The sequence below is a fragment of the Myripristis murdjan genome, chromosome 7, assembly GCF_902150065.1.
Source record: "Myripristis murdjan chromosome 7, fMyrMur1.1, whole genome shotgun sequence".
NCBI classification, from domain to species: domain Eukaryota; kingdom Metazoa; phylum Chordata; class Actinopteri; order Holocentriformes; family Holocentridae; genus Myripristis; species Myripristis murdjan.
The window spans coordinates 19,895,796-19,918,181 of NC_043986.1; the positions used below are offsets into that span (position 1 = coordinate 19,895,796).

The window sequence follows — 22,386 nt, forward strand, 5'->3', positions numbered from 1 at the left end:
TGCACGCATGTGCGTGTGTGTGTGTACGTATGTATGTGGGTGGGTGGGTGCTCATGTAGGACTACGAGGAAAAGCTAGGCTTATGAATTCAGGAGCATGAGAGAGGACGGTTCAATCACCATACATTTACATATAAAGAGGCTAGTGTTTTTAATACCTCTTCCAATATTTCATTTTACCTTACCCACCTCTTCCCATTTCCTTCCCTTGTAACATGTAGTTGTTCAGTTCCTCCTCAGCAGTTGACATTTGAAGATAAAAAAAAAAAAAAAAAGAAAAAAATACAACACAGGAGCAGGATACAGTGTTGGAAGAAGAGAATGGCTCCTGGCACACATTGAAAGTTGAGGGTCCTGTACACTGCAGTCTATAAAAAAGTGTTTTTTCTATGTCTTTTTCTGTTTGTTCTTGCCTGGTTGGGGTCCCTCAGAGGGCTGAGTTGTATCTGCCAGTGGAAACAATGCTTTCAAGGCTGACTTCATTAGATGGACACCCAGGAGAAAAGCTTTTAAGGCCGCTTTAAAAGAAATGTGTCAGACAACCTGGCATATGGTGTGTGTTTGTATGTGTGTGTGTGTGTGTGTGTGTGTGTGTGAGAGAGAGAGAGAGAGAGAGAGGGAGGGAAAGAGAGAGAGAGAGGGGAGGTGGGGAGAAGGAAAGAGAGAGAGAGGGGTATGGGGTGATGAGGGGGCGAAGGTGTCATGTTCAGTTTCATCAACCAAGTGCTACATTTCAGATATCATGTACTGTGCAATACGGGGCACTTAATAGTGACGGGGAAAGGTGTTTGCACAGTGAAGAATGTGGATGGAGAAAATATTATATTCTGAGGAAAGAAAAAATGTAAGATTTTTCACTCCACATGATGACCAGGGGTGGGAAAAGTACCTAAATATCCCGCTTGAGTTTATTTGAGTGTGGTGTAAGTCTATGTGGGTACAAGTAAAAATGAGCTTATTCAAAAAGTTCTCACAGTAAGAAATTACCAAGTTTCGTTTTTTTTATAAAACAGAACGATAACTGATGTGATGCTTTAAGGTCAAGGCCAGTGGTTTTTAAAGTGGGGTTTAGGGACATTTGGGAGGTCCCTGAGAGGCAATCAGGTGTCCTTGGCAAAAATAAGGAATAGTTTAAGTTTTCTATATGTGAATTAAATAGAAGTCATGACTATACAAAAATGTTTAAGTGATAGGATTTTAACATTATGTTTAATCTCAGCTAAAAAAAACGTTTTCTTAGAAATCTGTCAGTGTTCAAGTATGACATTTAAACAATTTAAAACTCAGCACAAACCAAAATATATATTCATATCAGGACCCGTATAGGGCAAAATCACTTCATATGCAAGTCTCAGGGAAAGTCAATATATTGGTCTGCAGCATAATAATGTCTGAAAACTCCTGGTCAAGAGGACACACATAAAACTCGATTCTTGTAATTGTGAATGGAAATAATAATAAAAAAATAAAGTAATGCCAGCTTACTCCTCTCTTCTTGGCTGGCAGACTGTTCGCTGCAAATGGTCTATTTACAAGTGACTATTCACTCCACAGTTGGCCAATTTACAACTGGACAGTTTCTGATGTAATGCCTGAAAAACCTGCAACATTCTAATGTTTGCTATTTAAATGGTGCAAAGTAGAGTGCTTCTAGTGACGGTGCAATTATTGATTTTAACAGATATTCAGAACATATTTTATATACGACTATTCAAAAAGCTACTCAGTGACTATAATGAGTTGCTTCCACATATTCTGGCATCAGATTGTCTCTCTTCTTTGCCACCAGGGGAGCTGTAGCCCCTGATACAAACAAAAAGTTCAGCATATTCCTGAGCATGAGCAGCTTGCTCACATCCTCATGATCCAAAAAAAAAAAGGACTCACCAAACCCTCCTCCTCCTCTTGCCATCTGCACTACCAGCATGTACCAGCCACTGGCCAGCCATCCAAACACGCATGTTGCCCTACTCCATGTTCGGTGTACTGTGTGACAGGTTCACCGAAACATGTGTGTGATGCGTTCCATACGGTCCATATTCAGGAGAGCAACGTCTTCCTGAAACACTCTGCCAAGCGCAACACGGCTGTGTGCACAAACTGGGTTTGTCAGCGGAGCGGGATGAAACAGATGTGAGCCCGGTCTGGACAAATGTATTCTTTTTCTTCAGAGAGAGGAAGGCTTAGTGGGGTTGACTGCAGGGGATGGCTGCCCCACATCCTACCAGTTGTGGTGGTGGTGGTGGTGGGGTGAAAAGGGGGAGCTGGAGCAGGGGAGGAGGAGAGAGACATGTTTGGGATGGAATGAGGAGGATGAGGAGAAGGGCTGCTGTCAGAAGCAGATGTGACCCCCCCACCTAAATAAGTCATGCTCCAGATCCTTTTATCTACACATGCTAACAGGTACTAGTGAGTTCCCCGAGGAGAAACATGGAGAGAGGAAGAGAGTGAGCGAGAGAGAGAGAGATGCCCACCACTGCCATAAGGGGCTTAAGCCGGGCTTTTCTCCAGCCATGAGAATATAGTGGAATTCTGATCAAAGCCAACAGCTGTCTCTCTGTCTCTTACTCAGACTCATAGACACAGACAGATATAGTTATATATAAACATATGTCTTGCTGAGAGACAGAGGGTGGGAGAGAGGAGGAAAATAGAAAATATAAGTATATTTTAACCTATGATTGATTAAGTCTGGACAGGGAGGTGTCTGTGGACTCACTTAATCTGTTACAAAAGATGGCAGATAGGGAGGGCAAGCAGGCTGAAGCCAGATATCAGAGTTTGAAACAGCAACTTAAAAGAGTCCAGAGACTTACAGCAAGTGTTGATTTTCCTCTATGGCCTCCCACACACACATGCAGGGCACACACACACACACACACACACACACACACACACACACACTTGCAAACATGGCTCGTGCTTGTCAGCACATCCAAAACGTAAAGGCTTCACGCATAAGACAGTCTGTACCCTCAACAAAGACACAGCCACACACAGACCATATGCAGCAATGAAAATCAACAAAAAATTAACATAATTCACACTTGATCTGACATAATCTTTCACAGGGAAAAAAAAGAAGAAGAAGAAGCAAACAAACATATTCTCGCGCACATACAAGACATGCGCGCTTACGCACACTAGTGCTATGTGAACAGGAGTCAGTGAGTGTGAAATGGATGCGGCCCCCAGCCCCGGTGCCATCAGACTTAGCCAGCTGGCTGCGGTCCCAGCTCTTCCCCTCCCCGCCACAGCCTCCCGAAACCCCGCACGCTTTGATATCAGCCAGCCCCTGGCTACCCAGACATCTGGAAGTTATTATTCAACAGAGCACGCCACAAAGCGCCATTTCCATAATGAAACATCACATTGTGTTTCGGCGCCCTGCTTTCTGCTCTTGCTCTCTCGGCGTACCAGTTTGTTTCAGTGTGTTGCGTGTTTGGGACCTCTGACCCCGCCCGGCTCTCTGTTTGTTTGTCTGTCTGTCTGTTCGTGGCACCGCCATATCTTCATCACACTTTGTCAGCTGACTCACCGGAAAAAGAAATGGCCAGTCAATTGACCCTTTACACATTGGAGCTTAAAACTTAAGCTCAAATCACATCAAGCAGTGAATCATTTCAAGCAGCCTCAGCAACAAAAAAGTGAGGGTGTTGTTGGCCAGAATACACGTAGCTAACCTGTAACAACACACTCATCCCTCCACCCACTCCCACTAATACATCCGCTGTTGGCCGATGTCCCACTCCACCTCTCTGTTTGTCTCTGTGATCCTATGACTGCCTTTCTACTTTAATTTTTTCTTTATACATACTCCAAGGAAAACTATTTAATGTTGTGATTTTAAATGTCAGCAGCAGCGTTCAATATCTACATCTTTTAAATACTGTCATGGAAGCCAATCTAGCTGACAAAAAAACAAACAAAAAAAAAACAAGCCCATTCAAACATTCAAAGTAACATACTGGCATCACAAAGATTTTTAGTCATCGTAAGTTCACCTTTTGCTAACATAACCATCTGCTGTTCACAGCTCGCAATCTTGCTCGACTCATGACTCCCACTAATGGCAGCACGGTTCAAACGGGCTACAAAAGTCCATCTAAAATGCTGTCAAGAGCTCTCTGTTTATGTCTGCATTGACATTCTGTGATAGCACACCACCTGTATTTTGCAGAATAGTGACTTGTTTGTTTACATTGGACGGCGGTTAACATGAGGGGTGAGTATATCTTACTGATGGTTGGCTTCCAGTGGCAATCATCACTTAAGCAGAAATTGCAAAGCTGCCTCCTATCAGCATTTCTAGGCACTTTTTTTTTTAAGGAAGAATTCTACATATATGTGGTGCCAGCGGGGTCACAATAATAACTTGCGCACATGAAGAACTGAGGTGACTGGCACATATCTTAAGCTGTTGAAGTAAGAACTAACTGAGTTTCTGCTGAGAGAATAGACAGCTAAGCTTGAATTGAGTTTAGATAGAGATTAAGCTGTTGTTGGGGGTCAACGCTAGACAGTGGTTATGGTTAGGGTTAGATGTGCAAACATGTGCAAATATGCTGGTGCAGGAGCTCTGTGGCGTATGCTGCTTCCTCACAAAAAAATAAAATAAAATAAAATAAAAATCCCAGGTTCAAGCCTTTGCCCTTTTAGAGATTTGTATGGATTTCCTCCCACGTTGCAAAAGACTTGCAGCTCAGGTGTAATGTAAGACCACAACTGCCCTTAGGTGTGAATGTGAGTGTGACTTTCTGCCTTCTGCCCGGTGAATAGTCATATGACCTACCGCCCTCAGTGACCCCAAACATGAATAAGCAGGTAGAATGAATGACTGAGTGTTTTTAAAACTCATTTGTCATTCACCAAAGTTTCATCTTTCACTATGTAACTAGAATTAGAAATGTTCATTATAATTGATCATCATCATTGTTGCAACCATCCTTCAAAATCAACAGAGCAGCTTGATTTCTTACACATAAAAATCACCAGGGTGCTGCTCTGCTCTTTATTTTGCTGGGAGCAAAAGGTTTTGTGCTTACAGAGTTTTTTTAGACACTGTTGTAACATTACCTCCATGCCATTTATGCCATTTTTCCTTTTTCTCACCACAACAAATGAAACATACTTGATGACTATGTGGAATCATACTGTACACATGGCCCATGGCCACCCTCGCATACCAAACAACAGAATGCTTCAAAGCTTCAGCGGCACAAATATATAATTGTTATCTGTCCTCACACCTCACAAATCCATCCTGCTTCAATTAAGATTCCACAGCTCTGTGACTTCCGCAAAACTGATTTTTTGAAAGGCTTCTATAGCCTCCCGACACAAAATTTATTGCCGTGTACGCCATGAAAGAAGCAGATTTTTTATTTAATTTATAAGTCGGCTCCTTTGTAACCAAACACTGGATTGAAAAGGTGCAGATGTTATGTATTAGTGTTTGAAAGTGTGGTAAACCACACACAAATGCTCACTTTTTCAACTACTGCAAGTTTCAGTGGGCTGTTTGAAGTGAAACAGCTGGTAAATACCAAATAGTGAAGTCAGCGTATTGAGACTGGGTGGGATCCTTGTCAGACATTTTAGTCTTTAAGGCACACATCTCTCTCAGCTGCATTCGATCCTGTCAGGAATTTACATGTGTGCTACCCACCTCCCGTGTAAGCCCTCTAGAATTGCGCTGCATTAGTGAACATGGGGCCCATCATTGCGTGTGTTGTCGTAACCTAATCTGATTAACACTTGCTGATATCGATCATCAGATGCGGCTGTGGTTGGTCCTGTAGTAATGAGGATGGTGGAGCTGAGGTTGCATGTCCCAGCTCTACCTGCTCTTAAATAGTGTCAGTGGAAGCCTGGGGTAGCCAAGGCGCAGGATGTTTTCCAATAACAGCTTATGTCAGAGAGTAATGGTGCTCTCTATCCCTGTGGCAGGGTGATTCTATCGCTCTTCACCATGTGCTTCCACCCCTCTCTGTCCCAATCTCTCTCTCTCCCTCTCTCTCTCTGATGCCCCAAGGAGTTCTGACCTGATTCTTAGTCGTTACTATCACCAGACCACTGGAGAAAATATGCTGGGAAGAAGAAACTCCAGGATGATAATTGATATTTGAAGCAGTTTGTGTGTGTGCGTGTGTGCATGCACATGTGTGTATCTCACCTCATTTCCTCTCTCTAGGGGTGAAGGTGGGTCAATCAGTGCCAGTTGGACCACAGTCTCCCAGACATGTGTGCTTGGACCACTTGCGGTCACTTTGAACTGTACCGGTTCATCCACACTGGCTCCCTGTCCCCGGGCGAAGATGGACCCGTCTGCCTGCACGCTGAAGTTGGGGTCACTGGTCTGGAAGAGCACCTCTTCATTTCCCATGCAGTCATCAAACTTCACTGCAGAAAGAGGGAGAGAGAAAGATTCAGACACCAAGCAGAAAGTACATTCATTTCTTTTCATACAGGAATCTCATATGTATATAACACAGAAAATAACGAGGACCAAGCTTCCTGTTGGAGAGATTACAATTATGGCTGGCAAGTCATTGATACACTTGCAATATCTCACTATTAGTGTCCAATAGTCGTTGTTAAAGACAGACCGGTGAGCAGAACAGTGGATAGTTCACCCCTGCAGCGTTTGAAAAAAGTGATTTGAGTGGTTTGCATGCAGTGGTGGAGGAGGAAGACATTGGTTTTGACAGACGCTGCAAATGGATTTATCATTGCAGGAGAACCAAAGTAGTGTATGTAAAAACGCTCACAGTCTTGGCCTGAGGACAGGCAGAATAATAAAACAGTGCCTCCAGTCATCATCTTCAAATAAAAGCCGTATTTATGAACATGATGCAACATTTTTGAGAAGTACAAAGTTAAAATAAAGAATATATGTAAGGAGAAATGTGTAGTAAATTAATCTGCTGCAAAGTTTCATTTTTTTTTCTCCGCAAAATATATTTTTTGTAGCATATATTTGTGTCCACAAAAAGCTGCCAAGAAATCCACAAACACCACAAAACTTGGACGGATGTCCACTACAGCTGTCACAATATAAGATTTTTACTATAAGATTATCATGGCCAAAAGAATGATCACGATCTTACTGCGATAACTATCTAACTAACTAGAAAAAAAAAATAGAAGAGTGCATCCAGTAGATTGCAGATTTCATGGGAGATTTTCATTTCTTAGTCATCAACTTTTAAATATTCTCTACCCTTTTACCTGTGCAGCTGGCACTCTCATTTGGAAAAAATTACTTTGGCATGCTGTAATGGAATTTGTTTTTTGTTGTTGTTATTGTCATTTTTTTTTCCAAAGTGAGAAATTTTACACTTTTAATCTGAGGTAAAATTGCTCCACTTGTGGTCTTGTGTGTAACTGTGGCAGCATGACTCAGCTCTCAACCATGATGCCATCTCTCTTCAGCATAAAGGCCACACAGCTCATCCCACCATGCTCTTTTTATACCTTCTGTTCATACTAAGATGCCCTCCGGATAAACTGAGAAACATACATAGACGTATATGAAAACCACAGACCTGCTCACACATTCACATATTCACAAATCTATACACACACACACACACACATACACACACACACACACACATAGAGTCCATGAATGTACATATTTAACATAATGTAAATATTGCACAGAGCCTCTCACAACAGACACACACGGTTTTCCACAAACAGCGTTGAGGCCTCTCCTTATAAGGAGAGAAATAATAGTTTTAAGTAAACATGACATGAAATGACCCATAACGGCAGGCCCTGCTAGATGCATGTTAATTATAAGGATTATCACTCTTCAGTAAGCACTGCTCATTCCATGTAAAAAATAAATAAATAAATAAATAAATAAATAAATAAAAACACCTCCCTGCGCTCCCATGAAGAAATATGTCTATATCCAGTTTCACTAATTACGCTGAATCATTAAACGAAGGTAACGCAAAGCCCATTAGGATGTATGAGCAGGGACTAAATGAAATTCTAACCTCGCTCATCGGAGCCTCTGTGCATTTTACACATGCTACTGATTTCAAACAGTGGCTAATTTCCAGTAAATGAGATTGAAATGCAAAAAAAAAAAAAAAAAAAAAAAAAAAAAAAACTGATGCACCTCCCTTAGAACTGAGCAATATGTACACCAGGAATAAGATAAGGTGGGGTACAGGTATTATAAAAGCAATAAACTGTATAGACAGAAATGTAATCAGAGGATTTTATGAAAATAAAGATACTAAATATGTTTGATTGGTATATGCTCTATGCATTGGTGTGTGAGAGTTTTCTTTTGTTTGTGCTGTTTTGAAGATGAGAGGTCACATCCAGGTCTAGCCCATGCTTTGGCATAAAGTCTCCTAGACCAGTGCCTTTACCCCCTCCCCTGCCCCACCCGCGGCCTTCTCTCTCAGGGATTAGAGTGTCTAGACAGCATAGCGAAGAGGACCCTGGGCTGAGGGCTGTAACTTCCTGCGGCCTCTGCACTTTCTCTCATCCCATATCTGTGCAACAGCTGAAGCACGGCTTCCATTACAGAAAGCAAACTGTGAGTAAAACCCGGCTCTTTGTTCCGTGTCCGTGAGCAGGATGGCCCTAAATGTACGTGATCACGTCGGTAACCTTCTTTGCAAGGCTGGACAAACAGACAGTAGCTGAGTCAGATGAGGACTCTTCAGCAAAACTCTGTCCACTCAATGTAGCAGGTGTTGGGGCTACAGAGGCATCTTGGTCTAGACAGGAGGAGACAGGCCATAAGAGATGGATTACATCAACCCATGAGGCTGAACAGCCTCTAATGCTCATCAGAGTCTTTTTATTGTCTTTGAACATTTCTAAAAACAAAAAGGTTGGTTGATGTCCTCTGTTTGCCTCATTCTCCTCCCCTTTTTCTATAGTCCTTTTCCTGTTTCTTCTTTTGTCCTCTTCACAGCCTCTGACAGATTAGACTTGGAGGACCATACAGTAACATATACACCAGTTGGCAAACATGTGCCTGCGCAAACAGACTTTTGGATGGCCGCCTGATTGTATTAGCAAACAGGAAGTCAAAAATCTAACTCAAAACAAGCTTTATTGTAATGGTAAGTGCTCATATCTGCGAAACAGTCAAATATTGAAAAATAACAAGCAGCAGGTGGTCCATTGCCCCTTTCTCTCTCTGTCCTCCAATCACTGTCTCATCTCTCTGTAATCTGGGCATGTGGCCAGCAGTGCAGCAGTGCTGCGGTCATGGTTGGCAGAGGCCTGTGGGCTGTGGCTTCACACTGAAGGAGGGGATGACAGAGGGGGATATGTGTAAGCATATCAAAGCTTGTATGCTCACATTCAGTTTTGTTTGTTATTTAGAGTGGGCATGTATGTGTGCATGTGTGTGTGTGGTGAGGCAAAATGACAACATATGAAAACTGAAAATGAATGGTGAAGTAATGCAGGTGTGTAATCAATTCCTGTGTGTGTGCAGTTCACAGGACAATGCGTTGCAGGAATCATTATTTTCCACAGGTGTGTACATTGTAGTTCACCTCTTCCACCACACACACACACACACACACACACACACACACATACATGCACATACACACACATTATTATGCCCATTCATTTGTTTTGCCAATATCCACAAAGAATCTGTTATCTACAGTATCACACACTTCAATAAAAGAGTGAATAAAGCTTCAGGTGTTTGCGTGTGTGTGTGTGTGTGTGTGTGTGTGTGTGTGTGTGTGTGTGTGTGTGTGTGTGTGTGTGTGTGTGTGTGTGTGTGTGTGTGCACGAGGTATTTGCCTCTATCATTGCCTGCCTGTCTCAGCAGTGACAAGCTGAACTAACTGCTCAAACAGCAGCGCACCAATTGAGCGGCAGGCCAAGCATCCAATTGGAATACCCAGAGGCTCTCGCTGTTGCACCAATTAAAGATAAAGACAGTGCCAATTTTACCTCTCCATCAACACATATACACACACCTCCGCTTTCACACAGTTGGGTCGATACCACTATGAGACAGATTATAAAAACCAGCCCACAACAGAGCGATGAAGCCCGACGGCCTAGGTCTGCACATTAACAAGTCTTCAAAAGCAGTGGGGCCAGGTCTTGCATTGATCTAGGAAATAACACCGATGCCCTGCTATGCCAAGCCACCAGCCCAGCACCTCTCCACTGGCTAGTCAAAGAGAGCAATCTCACCTCTAAAATGTAATGTAAAGTAATATAAAGGCCACGCTACATGCTTCTTCCCACAGGGGTGAATACATTTTATTTTCTCTCTTTCAATATCACAGTCAGGAAAGACAGCACAGACAGGAAAAGAGCACTTAGAGTGTGTTGTTTATGTGGGCATGCTGGGGAGGATCCTGGATGAGGACAATGCTTCCATCATTTTTTCCCTGTCTTTCTCCCTTACCCACAACCCCACCCCTACACCTCTCCCTTTTTATTTCCCCCTCTCGTCTAATTAAAGTTCCCATCTCCCCCAACAAGACAAGGACAAGGAGGAGAGGAGCGCTGAAAAGAGTTGTGACCTTCTTGTGGCGTTCTCTGGACCAGCGTGACAGGAAGTGGGTGACAAGTGTTGAAAGGGAAGTGAGAAAAGGATACAATCGAGGCAGAGAGAGAGAGAGAGAGAGAGAGAGAAAGCTGAGTGCTGACAGAAAGAGGGTGAGAGGAGAGGAGGAAGAGATGGGGAAGGGCAGTGGGATGGATGAGGGGATGGAGAGCGCGTGAAGGCGGCAATCAGAGAGACAGCGAGACGGAGTGAAAGGACACAAAAGAAGAGAGAGGGAAAAGCTTATAGGCAGATTGCAGTGCAGCGAGAGTGGAGAGCAGATGCGGAGCGGCGGCAGAGTGTATAGCTGCAGTTGTCTGAATGATTCAAAGTCGGGAGCGTTTGACTGGATCGTATGTCACCCTGCCCCACGAAACATGTTTAATCAATTCTGCATCATGCTGATCCGGGCTGTAATCTGCCCCATTGTGGACAGGAGACCCCACTGTGTCCAGGGACGGAAGTAGAGGAGGACGCAAGAGAAGAGGAAGGGGGCGAGAGGGATGGGAGGAGGGATGAGGTGGTGTTTGGGGGCAGTTGATGGGCGCCTGGCGTTGGGATCTTGGCTCAGCCTAGAGCGGACTGGCTCTCTCTCACACAGCCACATTGGAATGGATGGGATGCTCAGATGGCTGTTTAAACAGGTTAATTGGGCCGGCCTCCCGTGAGATCGAGACAGATGGATAGATGGATGGAACGAGAGAGTAGAGACAGAGAGAAGGAAAAAAAGAGAGAAAAGCAGAGCGGTGGGGCTCGGAGAGATGGAAACAGAGGGAGGGGTGGCGAGAGAGGAGTATGGCTGCTGATCAGAGAGGCCGTGGGGAGTGTGTGGTCTAATCAGAGCAGACTGGCGTCCTACAGCGGGTTGGACGCTTGCTGCCTGACTAAAAAGGGCCAGGTCCACTGTCCACCACTGATAGACAACGATGGAAGAACACACCTCTGATGCAAGTGTGTGTGAAACCAATGTTAGCACCCCGTCAGGGAAGCTGGTTCATCCCTGCATCCCTCCGAGATGCCTCTGAAAGGACTTCACCAGGGACTAGCTCCCTCTAAAAGACTGTTGTTAATGTGCATGCACACACAGAGACACATGCTGAAAGGGAGTTGTTGGACATGCAGTGGATACACAGCATCACACTGCCTTTGTTTTGCACCTTGTACGGCCAGAGATAGAGCGCAGAGAAAATAGAGTGTGCTAAAAATGGTTTTCCAGCTACAGTATTTCTTTGCCCATACAAACAGAATTTTAAGGTTTCTCATCTTTCATTTTTTCCCGCAACCAGTTATGGAAAAACAAAATTAAATAAAAATAAAAAAGTATTTAAATGAATGCAATTTCCAATGTATTTCTAAAGTTAAAGCTATTAATCCTCTCTTTCAAGCTTGTATCAAGGCAAACCTGCCTTTATGAGTCTGAATACTGACTGAACTTTTGTTTTTAGTGAATTTACATCCACATGTATTTGAGAAATGAGCCCTGAACTGTTTAATTGACAAGCTGAAATCAAAAAACAACTTTTAGCATAATGAAGTGGGAAGAGCTTTTAACTTTTTTTTTTTTTTTTTCTTAGGCAAAGTTACCACTGGCAACACTGTGATGGGTAACTTTAATTATAGCCTCTGTGCTACAAAGTTTGTGTTATCTAACAGTTCCATAGTGGAAGAGACTGAGCATGCTTGTGTAGTGGAGAAAAAATGAAGGTCAGGACCTGTGTGTGTGTGTGTGTGTGTGTGTGTGTGTGTCTGTGGCCTATGAATTTCAACAAGCTTAGAATGCTTACTGCAGAGAGCTGAATTGAAAAGGGAGAAACAGAATAAACTCTTATTAGTTTTCAACAATAATGTTTTCATTCTGGGGACACTTGGTCTTGATTATCATGTTGTGTTAAATCATAGATTTTTTTTTCTCCTCAAAGCCTCGCCAGCCTCGCTTTTGCAGTGCTGGACAGTGTACCATACAGTGAAACAGAGTGGTGTGTGTCCTGGATATGGATGGCCTGTGGCGTCTTATGTAAAATTAAGCAGCTTTACTCTGTGTTTTGTTTGGTTGAACACCGATACACTTTACTTCACCGCTCCACTTTCTCCGGGTGAAAATCCAAAAAGTCAGCATAACATATTAGGTCCTAGATAGAGCTTGGCAACATTTTACCCTGAAATACCTCTTGGTTTGCAAGAATATCCTGTCTGTTCTGTGTCCTTCTACATTCAATTTTATGGAGTGAGAACACTTAGACACAGGGTAAAATTCAGGAAAACGCGAAGCTATTCACAGCAGTCTGCATACACAAATCAAAAAATGCACAAGCATACACACACACACACACAGAAACACACAGACACACCTACACAAAGAGATTGTTTTTGGCTAATCAGCATCTCTCTAATGACAGATTAGTATTCTTCTAAACAAGCGCAGAAGCGCTTGATTGGTCTTCATCAATTCTCAGCCATCTCTCCCACCAAGGGGAGCTCAGTGGAGCCTGAGCTGGTATCAGCACTCCAAACAATCACAGTGTGTGTTGCTATTTGCATGTCTTTGACTCAGATGCACAAAATCAGAGTAACACACATAAACAGACCACGCCAATAAATGCCAACAAACACTGCCCAAAAAAAGCGCTTGCATGAAAAACAGGTTATCAAACCAGCCTCACATAAAGAAACACACCAAAAGCATAGAATCAAATAGCCAGAAATACCTTATATAATTGCACGCATCTCTTGACACCTATTCGCCCATGCTCTCCTGTTTAGTAAATCACATCCCATTGATTAAAAAAAAAATAATCATACATTTGCTTCACTCTGTACTGTTTTCATTAATTATTCATTCCCGTCTTATTCTCCGTCTGCCTTGGGTGTTTGTGCAGAGATATGAAAAATGGGAGACAGACAGAAGGAGAGCAAGACAGAGAGAGTGAGAACAAGAGAGAGTGAGAGCAAGAGCGAGAGAGAGAGAGAGATAGGAAGAGAAAAAGAGAGAGCGTAAGAGAGAATAAGGGAAAAGGGAGAAAATCAACGAGTCTTTTGGCAATTAGGGCTGGCTTTAGCGGTGATTAGGAGAGAAAGAGTGGGAGAGAGTGAGGGATCAGGCTGAATAAAGTCTCTCCCAGGAAGAGAAAAGCCCCTCTGTCGAAAAAAAAGAAGAGGGGGGAAACAGAGGAAGAAAAGTAAGCACAAACTTTCCCAACTTTCCCCGCAATAGCGGTTTGTGCATGCTGTGGGTCATTTTTGTGTGCTGGAAGCCGCAGTCAAAACATAAAGCTCAAGGGAACATGTCTCTGGTCTGCACATCCATCTCGGTTTGGAAGCTGGACAGCTAGTTATGTTGTTCTGGGGCTACATAAACACACACACACACACACACACACACACACACACATGCATGCATGCAACAGACTCAAGCAGGCACATTTTAACACAGTCAAAAGGTATTTACCCAGCAAACCACGGCTCATATCCCTACGCTCCTCTCATTTCCACCCGGCAGCCGTAACTCCACTTCATTAAATTTGGCCTTTTACCCTGGCTTTCTGTGGTTATGGAGGGGGGGAATCTGTGAAGCACTTTGGTGGTTGCGGTTCAGTGCGTTTTCTGGATCGATAGCCTACAAATTCAATGATGGATTTGATACGTACAGTATAGGTTAGTTTTCCCAGGAGCCCTGCTCGGGATTCTGTATCACTTTGATGCCTAAAGCCCTGCAGCAAGAGATCTGATACAGTCTGACCAACAGGACTTAACAAAGTGCTAGAGGAGTGTAGCAGACAGAGGTCAGCATGTGTGAGTCTGTGCATGTGTGTGTGTGTGTGTGTGTGTGTGTGTGTGAGAGAGAGAGAGAGAGAGAGAGTTCGTAATGTGCCTGGCGTCTGCAGGACTGCCCATGGCCCTGTGTCCCTTGGGAGGAAGAGATGGTGGTGGAGGCAGTTTGGTAATGATTATGTGAGGCTGGAGTAAGAAATAGGGGAGGGCTGATGGCTGTCTTGTCTTTCAGAGTGTACAGTTCACTTTGAGAGGGACTGCTGCTGTCAGCGTTTTATAGCAACTCAGGGCCTGCAGGATTTGGGTTTGCTTTCACACATTCTAATTTGTCTGGCCCGCCTGTACCCTCCGTGTCAGTTCAGTCGCCCTCTAAGAGCCACCAACGCTCAGGTGCCATTTGTCTAGGATACTGATCCCAAGGTCAGTGAGTGCATGCGACTGTGCATGTGCGCATGACTGTCCTTCCCTCTCCAACACCGAATATCTATCAACCTCCCCCGAATTCTCTCCCAGTTACCACCCAGTCCCTCCTCTGGACCAACCAACCCCCATCAATTTGGAAAACAGAGCAGGAGTAGATCCACCGCTGCACAAGCGCAGGCAGCTTAGAAAAGGTCGTCAGCACAAAGGATTCAACTTCTGCCATTTCTTTTTTTTTTCAATATTTGCCTCCAAGCATCAAGTGTGCTGTTCTAAAGAAAAAGAAATCATTTTCACATTGTTTTCTCAAGCTTCCCCAAGGAAGCAAACAGCACTAAATTGCTTTCCCCAGCTGCTGCAGGAAATAGAGGCTGTATTTCTCAAATCTAATCAACATCTCTCCATCAAAACTATAAGAAAATGTTCTATATTTTCAAATGTGCAGAGCCTAAGAAATCCCTTGTTGCCTTAAAACCTTGGAAAAATATACACATGTAATTACATGATCTGTATGGGGGATGAAGGGGATGCTTTTTCAATGTGTAAGAGGCTGTTTCACGTTTTTTCTTCTTGGAAAGATAGCCATCAGACTGTGATCCCTACAATCCAGGGGCTGACGGTGGACCAGGGTGGCTGGACCGTGCAATTAGTGGTTCTTAGGTTTCACTGTGAGAGGAACTGAATTGAGGGTTCAACAAGCGGCCAAATCAGGGTCAGTGCTCCAAGCTCTGCTGAAAAAATAACAGCGACAGGGCCTGCAAAGACCACGAGCTTCAATACCTATCATATTAACGCCTCTGCATTGGCATGAAATTCAATAAGGCATTGACTGATTCACTCTTTTATTGCATTTCGCATTTAAAATTGCATCACTGTATATTGATTTGTCTTGGTTTCTTTAACTTGAAACCAGATCAAGCGCTACTTTATTTTTTGAAAGCCAAGACTCTTCCTGAAGGAAACACCAAATCTAGACAGTTATCGTTACCATGTTGTCACTGTCAGTGTAGTCGTGATAACAAAGGGATAATGGCCAGCAGTATCTCTTGTTACATGAAATAAAATATTGTGAATTTCAGAGATGCGGGTCGAATGAAAATAAAACTACAGTTGACGGTAAGATAATTTGAGTTGCAGAATGCCAGTGGTCCCCTTTGTGTGTGTTTGCGTGTGCAGGTTGCGTGGGCTATTGCTTTTCTGTGTGTGTGTGTGTGTGTGTGTGTGTGTGTGTGTGTGAGCCCTCAAGCATCAGTATGGTGTCATATAGCCGAGCTAAAGCAGAAACATTAGTCACTGATGCACTAACAAGATTTTCCTGAGGACGTGTGTGTGTGTGTGTGTGTGTGTGTCTGTGTGTGTGTGTGTGTGTGTGTGTGTTTATGTATGCATGCGCGTGTGTGTGTGAAGATTCTCCACCATCCAATGTCTTTCAACGCTTCTGTAGGCTGTATTGTTGGGCTTTCCAAAGAGGTGACCAACGAATCTTAAAACTGTCAGCTAATTGTTTTCTTAGGGCTTGCAGGCAATAGATAAGCATATCCTAAAAGATGACTGAGTCAGTGTTTTTAGTGTATTTGTGTGTTTCTGTAAGTGTGTGGTGTGTGTGTGTGCTTATGTCCGCACACAGTTTGGCCTGATCCAAATATCTGTACAGTGGGTGAGAGCGTGAAGTATAGGAATGCTTTACTGCAACTGTCGATAAGGTGCACATTGGTATGATGGGCCAATTAGGCCTGTCAGGTAACACCTATACACACACAGAGACACACACATGCATACACACACACACAAACACACCATGGAGAGGGAATTACAGAAGCTATCGGCTGGAGGAGGCTGGCAGACAAGGGCTCCCAGAGGTACAAACACAGACAGTGGTGTAACAATCTCCCACCTCCCCACCCCCTCAAACAAATCCTCCAGTACACACACACACATACGTACACACACGCACACACACACACACACACACACACACACACACACACACACACACACACACAAAGGCACACACACAAGCACATGCACATTACAAACAAATGCACATATATCATTAGTCGGCCTGTCAGAGTAGCGGTACCAGCCTTCATTGCAGATAATTTTTTTGCAGTCTAGCGGGAGCAGGCCCTGCAGCTTTCTTGGAGAAGTGATGTGCAACATGTGGCGCGTGTCTATGTGTAGGTTTTTGTGAAAGGGGGGAGTGTGTGTCGGTGTACAAAAGATAATAAACTTATATATACACATAAACAACATGTGTGCGTGGCGCTGTGAGTGAAATGTGTGTGTGTCTGTGTGTGTGAGCGCGGTCTGCTTACAGTATGTGCGCTGCGTACGGGGGAAATAAATTAGCAGCGCTAGCAGGTTGCTCTGACAAGTCCTGTTAATGAGAACATCCTCCAGAGCCTTTTGGGCCAGGGAGAGAAACCAGAGGCCGTGATCATCTGTTCAGCCAGGAAGATGGCATGGAGGGAGGGAGGCTGGAGAACAGCAAAAAAGCCTGCACAATTAGACCACACCATCTGCAGGAGTAGTGCTAATGTGTAGTTGGAACCATGAGCGGTGGAGAGAGGAAGAGAGAAAAAAAAAAACAACAACTGAGTATACTGCAGCAGAGGAAGATCAAGAGGAAGATGGAAAAGTACTTTTACACAGCAGAAAGCAGGTACTGGCATTGCTTGGTTTTTCTGGACTAAAGTATTTTTCTGTGCTTAGCATGGACATTTGCACACGTTGTACTGCTAATGTTGAAAACGCATGTAGCATTTGTAACTGAAATACCCTCTAGGCAAACATGCTGTAGTGATGTACAGCATTGTAGCAAAGTCAAAAACTGCCAAAGGCAGTTGTCCCCATAGGGTGTGAGAGCTCCATTTGAGTGAGTGAAACTACATGATATGATGGCGCTATCATGTATTAAAAATCTGGAACCTAAAAGAATACTGGAGACGACAGAAAGCCTGCAAATCTTTCACAATCAGAGAGTATCACAGTGTCCGTGCGGCACATTGTGATATTTACGCTGTGTGTGCAAGTGGATGCATGCATCCATGTGCATCTGTGTGTGCGGCTCTGTGTGTATGTGGGGGCATGCATGCTTGTGTGCACATGCACGTGTGTATGTGTTAAGTTGCCAATTTGGCTGCATTTGACTCACCTCCACCTGGCTTAGTGAGGCAAAGCCAACTGGCTCTGCATGAGTTTGGAAAATCACAAACCAAGTAGAGGGGCTTAGAAATGCATGAGGCGCTTCGCTGTGTAGCATTACCATGATTCATCTTCACAAAACTGCAAAAGCTCCTGATAATCGCTTTAGCTAATCCTTGCACGCATCGGGCAAACAGGCATGGAGAGAGTGAAGGGGAGGTTCTTTAACCCCGGGGAGAGGACTGAGCTGGGTGGCGGTGCTGGTGCTGCTGCTAATGTGGGTGCAGTGCAGAGGCGTTGGGGTGGGAGGTGTGTGTCTGTGTGTCTATGTGTCTATGTGTGCGTGTGTGTGTGTGTGTGTGTGTGTGTGTGTGTGTGTGTTGGGGGAACTGGCTTAGACAGAGCTCCCTGTCTGTCACACCGTGTCACTTGTAGAAACCCTCACAACTGTATCCATGTCAAATTCAAAGCACAGAAAAAGCCCAGTGGAAAAGAAGCCAAGATAAGAGGAAGTCGCAATGGAGTGGAAAGACTGAAATGATATTTTATGGTTGGTGCTCAGAAATTACAGTTCGGGGTTTGGTGCAACAAATTATTGTGGGTTCATGTTTAAGATGTTATAATATCACCAATGGGAGGAGGTGGACTGTGTGTGTGTTGAATGTGTGTGCGTGGATGCACAATGTGGCTCTGCGTGTCATTGTCTCTATCGAAACATGTTTATCAAGACCTCTTTTGACACAGTCATTGCCTCTCATTCTCAGTAAGCCCGGGCTACAAAGCCTCACCTGGGTTCTATTCCTGGACTTTGCATGCCTCCGGTAGCAAGACAGCACAAAGGTTCACACCAGACTGACACCTTCCCGGGACTTGGCCTATAGACATGGCCACAGGATCACCTCATTAGCATCAGAAGGTGCCTGGTCCCTGACAAGTGAGACTTCACTGCAGTGCTTTCACAAAATAATGAGCAAATATAACCTCTAATGGCTATATATAGGTAACAGTGGACTCCAGAGACTCGGAGCAACAAACAAACACTGAGCAAGTTGTCTCAGGCCTCTCGAAGTTCGGTGAGATGTGGGCGTGGGGAGTGCACAAAGAAAACAAAAGATGACTCTAAGAGGAGGAAATGCTAGCTGAACACTGTTTGATGAGAGCTCTTAGCCTGTAGCTATAGCGCATTAGGCACAGATCAGCCATAGCCAGCTCCCACACTGTTAATGCGGAGCACATTACAACTGCACAATGAGTTATGATTGCCATTAAAGAGCAAATGATTCAGACTGCACAGCTGGACTTAAAGGGCTGCCACTGCTGCGCCCCTGTCCCTTCTTATTCCAGCCCACGCATTGCTGCCCTGCTTCACCAGACATAAACACTCTACTAGACTCGCCTTGGCGCCTTATTGCTTTCTCTTTCTATGTTTGGCGAGCATTGTCACTTTCACGGAGGCATATAGCCTATGTTCTCCTTGAACGTTTCTATGAACCTGTGACTGTAACTTTGCAGGGAAGAAACCCATGCACTGTGAAGGGGAGGACTGTGTGTGTGTGTGTGTGTGTGTGTGTGCGTGTGCTGTAATTGCTGTCTCTTCTTAAGGGGAGATACTAAACTGACATACTGGAAGTGCATGTCGCAAGAAGACCTGCCCCTACTCCGCCTCAGCTATCCCTAACTCTCATCTAACTGTAACCCTAACCTTAACTGAAGGCAATGATTAGTAGCAAATCAGAGGCAGTAGGGTGGGGTATGCATGTCCAGTATGTCCCATGTGCATTAAGAGTATCAATTACATTTTCTTGAGGCTTAGAGAAAGGTAGCCTTTTTAACAAAACTCATTATTAAGCCCTCTAAATATTCTTCAGTTTTTCATATACTTCAGTATAAATAAGAAAAATGCCAGGTGACACATTCTGAATTCTGCAGGCTCTCTTAATTAAAACAAAAAGATGTCAAAGCAGCCAATACAGCACAGTAACAATTTTTTGCTGCATATGTTGCAAATTGTATTATTATTATTATTATTATTGTTATTTAGTTGTTTTCTGGCAAAAATTCAAAAACAGACAACATTTGGCATTTGGAGTAGCATTTGGCTCCCATGTTTTGTGTTGGCTTCAGTATTTTAAACAGAGATCTGTGATCAAAGATAAGTTTTCCAAATTGGCCAATATGGAGCAATGGGAAATTTATCGAAGTATCCTCAGAGACAACTATATTCCTTTCCTTCTGTACATGAACATAAATATACAAATCTCTAATATCTGACAAACTTGCTTGCATGACTCTAGAAGCAGCCTCAGACAAAACCACTCAAGTAACCCACATCAGGTCAGGATGACTCCCATTTTGCCCTCTTGAGGGCATCTTTGTTCTTATTCAAATTCTTTCTTTGTCTCTGTCTGTCTTTCTTCACCAATGCTAGCAGGAGTTCCAACGGGCATCATGCATTTTGTCAAAGCTTGAGCGAGAGGTAGGTGAGGAAAAGGAGGGAGAAACAAGGGGAAGATGTGAGAAAGGGTAGAATCACAGATGAAGAGGCCTCTTTTTCTATTGGTATCTCTCTCTATCTCGCCCACATGATCTATCTCTCCCTCTGGGGCCAGTAGGCTAGCTGTGAAATGAATGAGAGGCAAAGCGTGGGCAGGCACTAACGCTAAGATAATGACTGCGTTTTGTCAGTCCTCGCCTTGAGCTCCGTCTCTTGGCACATGAAAGAGGAGGTGGATGGCAGGACAGTATGATGGGAGAGAGCCTATGCGGCTCTGAACTAACAGTACTGAACGCATGTTTCTGAAGACTACAGGCGTCTGCTGGAGAGAGAGTACAGCACAGCATTTGATTCAGCCGTTTGATCCCCACAAACACAGCTAACTCGCTAAGAGAGCTCTCAGACTATGTCAAGAGTTTTTTGGTGGTCAGAAACCTCAACCGCTTCTCTCCATCTACTCTGCAGCTGGGAGAAGCTGTGAGCAATTACAGAGGAGAGAAAAGTTTCCGTCCAACAACATGTAATAAGAAGTATTGGAGGTAGGAGACTATTCTGATATTTTTTATAATATATGGTCCCCAGTGAGCTGCCTTGACCTCTGTGGTGAATTCTTATTTAGCTGGAAGAAAATAAAGGGAAAAACCTGCATCTCCTTATGAGGCTGTGTTTCTCACCGTGCGACGTTAACCAAACGAAACCATCGTAGCAACAATTGCGGCTAATTATGTCTGCTGTTTAACATCAGAGAAACAAACAAATAAACAAATAGACAGCAAATATTAAAGCTGTTCTCCCTGGGTAAGATTGAGCCTCATTTATTTTGAGTCCTGCTGGAACATGATTTGTGACTGTGCATGCCCTTGCTGTGCATCAGATATCCGACAGATGCTTAGTGACGACTAAGCCACTAAAGACAACACTTAATGGTACAGTCACGCAAACATGGGGGGAAGCAAGAAAAACAATAAGCTGTGAGAAAAATCATAAAGCGCAAAGCTTTGAAAACAGATAATTAGATCTGTGACAACAGAGCACAATCATTGTGTCAGCGGGGATGGAAATGCCTGCATTGCACGAGACAACAGCACAATGCGCCTGTCTAAACAAATCTAACATATATCAAATTCAGCGCCTGAGTCATCCTTTGCATCATGCAAGCTATTATGAATAACGATGCCAGCATGATGAAGAGAAAACTTTATCTCTCAGCATCGCAGTGAGCTTTTAGCGAATTCTTCCCTGAGTCATCGGGTCTTCTCGCTCTGTCACAGCCAAGCTCTTGCTGAAAAACAGCACAGCAAAGACAAAAATCCTGTCAGGGCCTCATTAGACTGCTCATTAGGAAGCTGGATTTACATTCAAACACTGTCTGTGGCTGGTCAGTTGAGTCAAGTCTCTCTCTGCAAGCCGAAGGGCTCAAGGAGGGCACAAGGATGTGTCATTATTAGTTCCATTACATTTACTCTGACTGGTCTGGATCTAACTTCATGATCCCCGGGTCAGACAGCCTTGGGCCCCATCTGACCTCATGGCCTCTTGTCCTCCAAGGTGCAAGTTTGGATTATCTCCATGCCGTAAACCATTTCTTCCCTCTGTGTCATGTGACCCTCGCCTGCAGGCTCCTGACACTTTAATTGGAACTAAACCATGAACTTGACCTTTCAACTTTCAGCGCTTCGCTGTGTATATGCACAAGATGTACAGCTGTAGAAAACACTTGAGCCGAGTTTGATCTTCCGTCCGCAATCTAGGAATGCATCCGTTATGCGAGTCGGAGAACCTCATGGGCAATTCGGCGAGTCATTAAAATAAATGTGTGAAATTATTGCTGAATACATAAGCAGCACTTAAAAGAGATGAAGAAAACTGTCAGTCCCGTGTACATCAGGTTGAGGGTGTGAGACGGCATTAATGTCTGACGGGTTGGGCCCCAGATGCTGCATACTCCAGCATTGGCTTCGGTCAGGGAAGGACATGTGGAGGAGGTGGCACTGTCTGTT

General features: G+C 44.0%; 1 protein-coding gene across 1 annotated transcript in view; it reads right to left on the minus strand.

Moving 5' to 3' along the window:
- LOC115362678 (cadherin-4-like) overlaps positions 1-22,386 on the minus strand; it is a 241,293-nt gene that overhangs the window by 63,176 nt on the left and 155,731 nt on the right. The window contains exon 4 of the mRNA XM_030056714.1: positions 6,175-6,401. Within this exon, the coding sequence (XP_029912574.1) occupies positions 6,175-6,401 (227 nt within the window). The remainder of the gene's footprint in view (positions 1-6,174; positions 6,402-22,386) is intronic.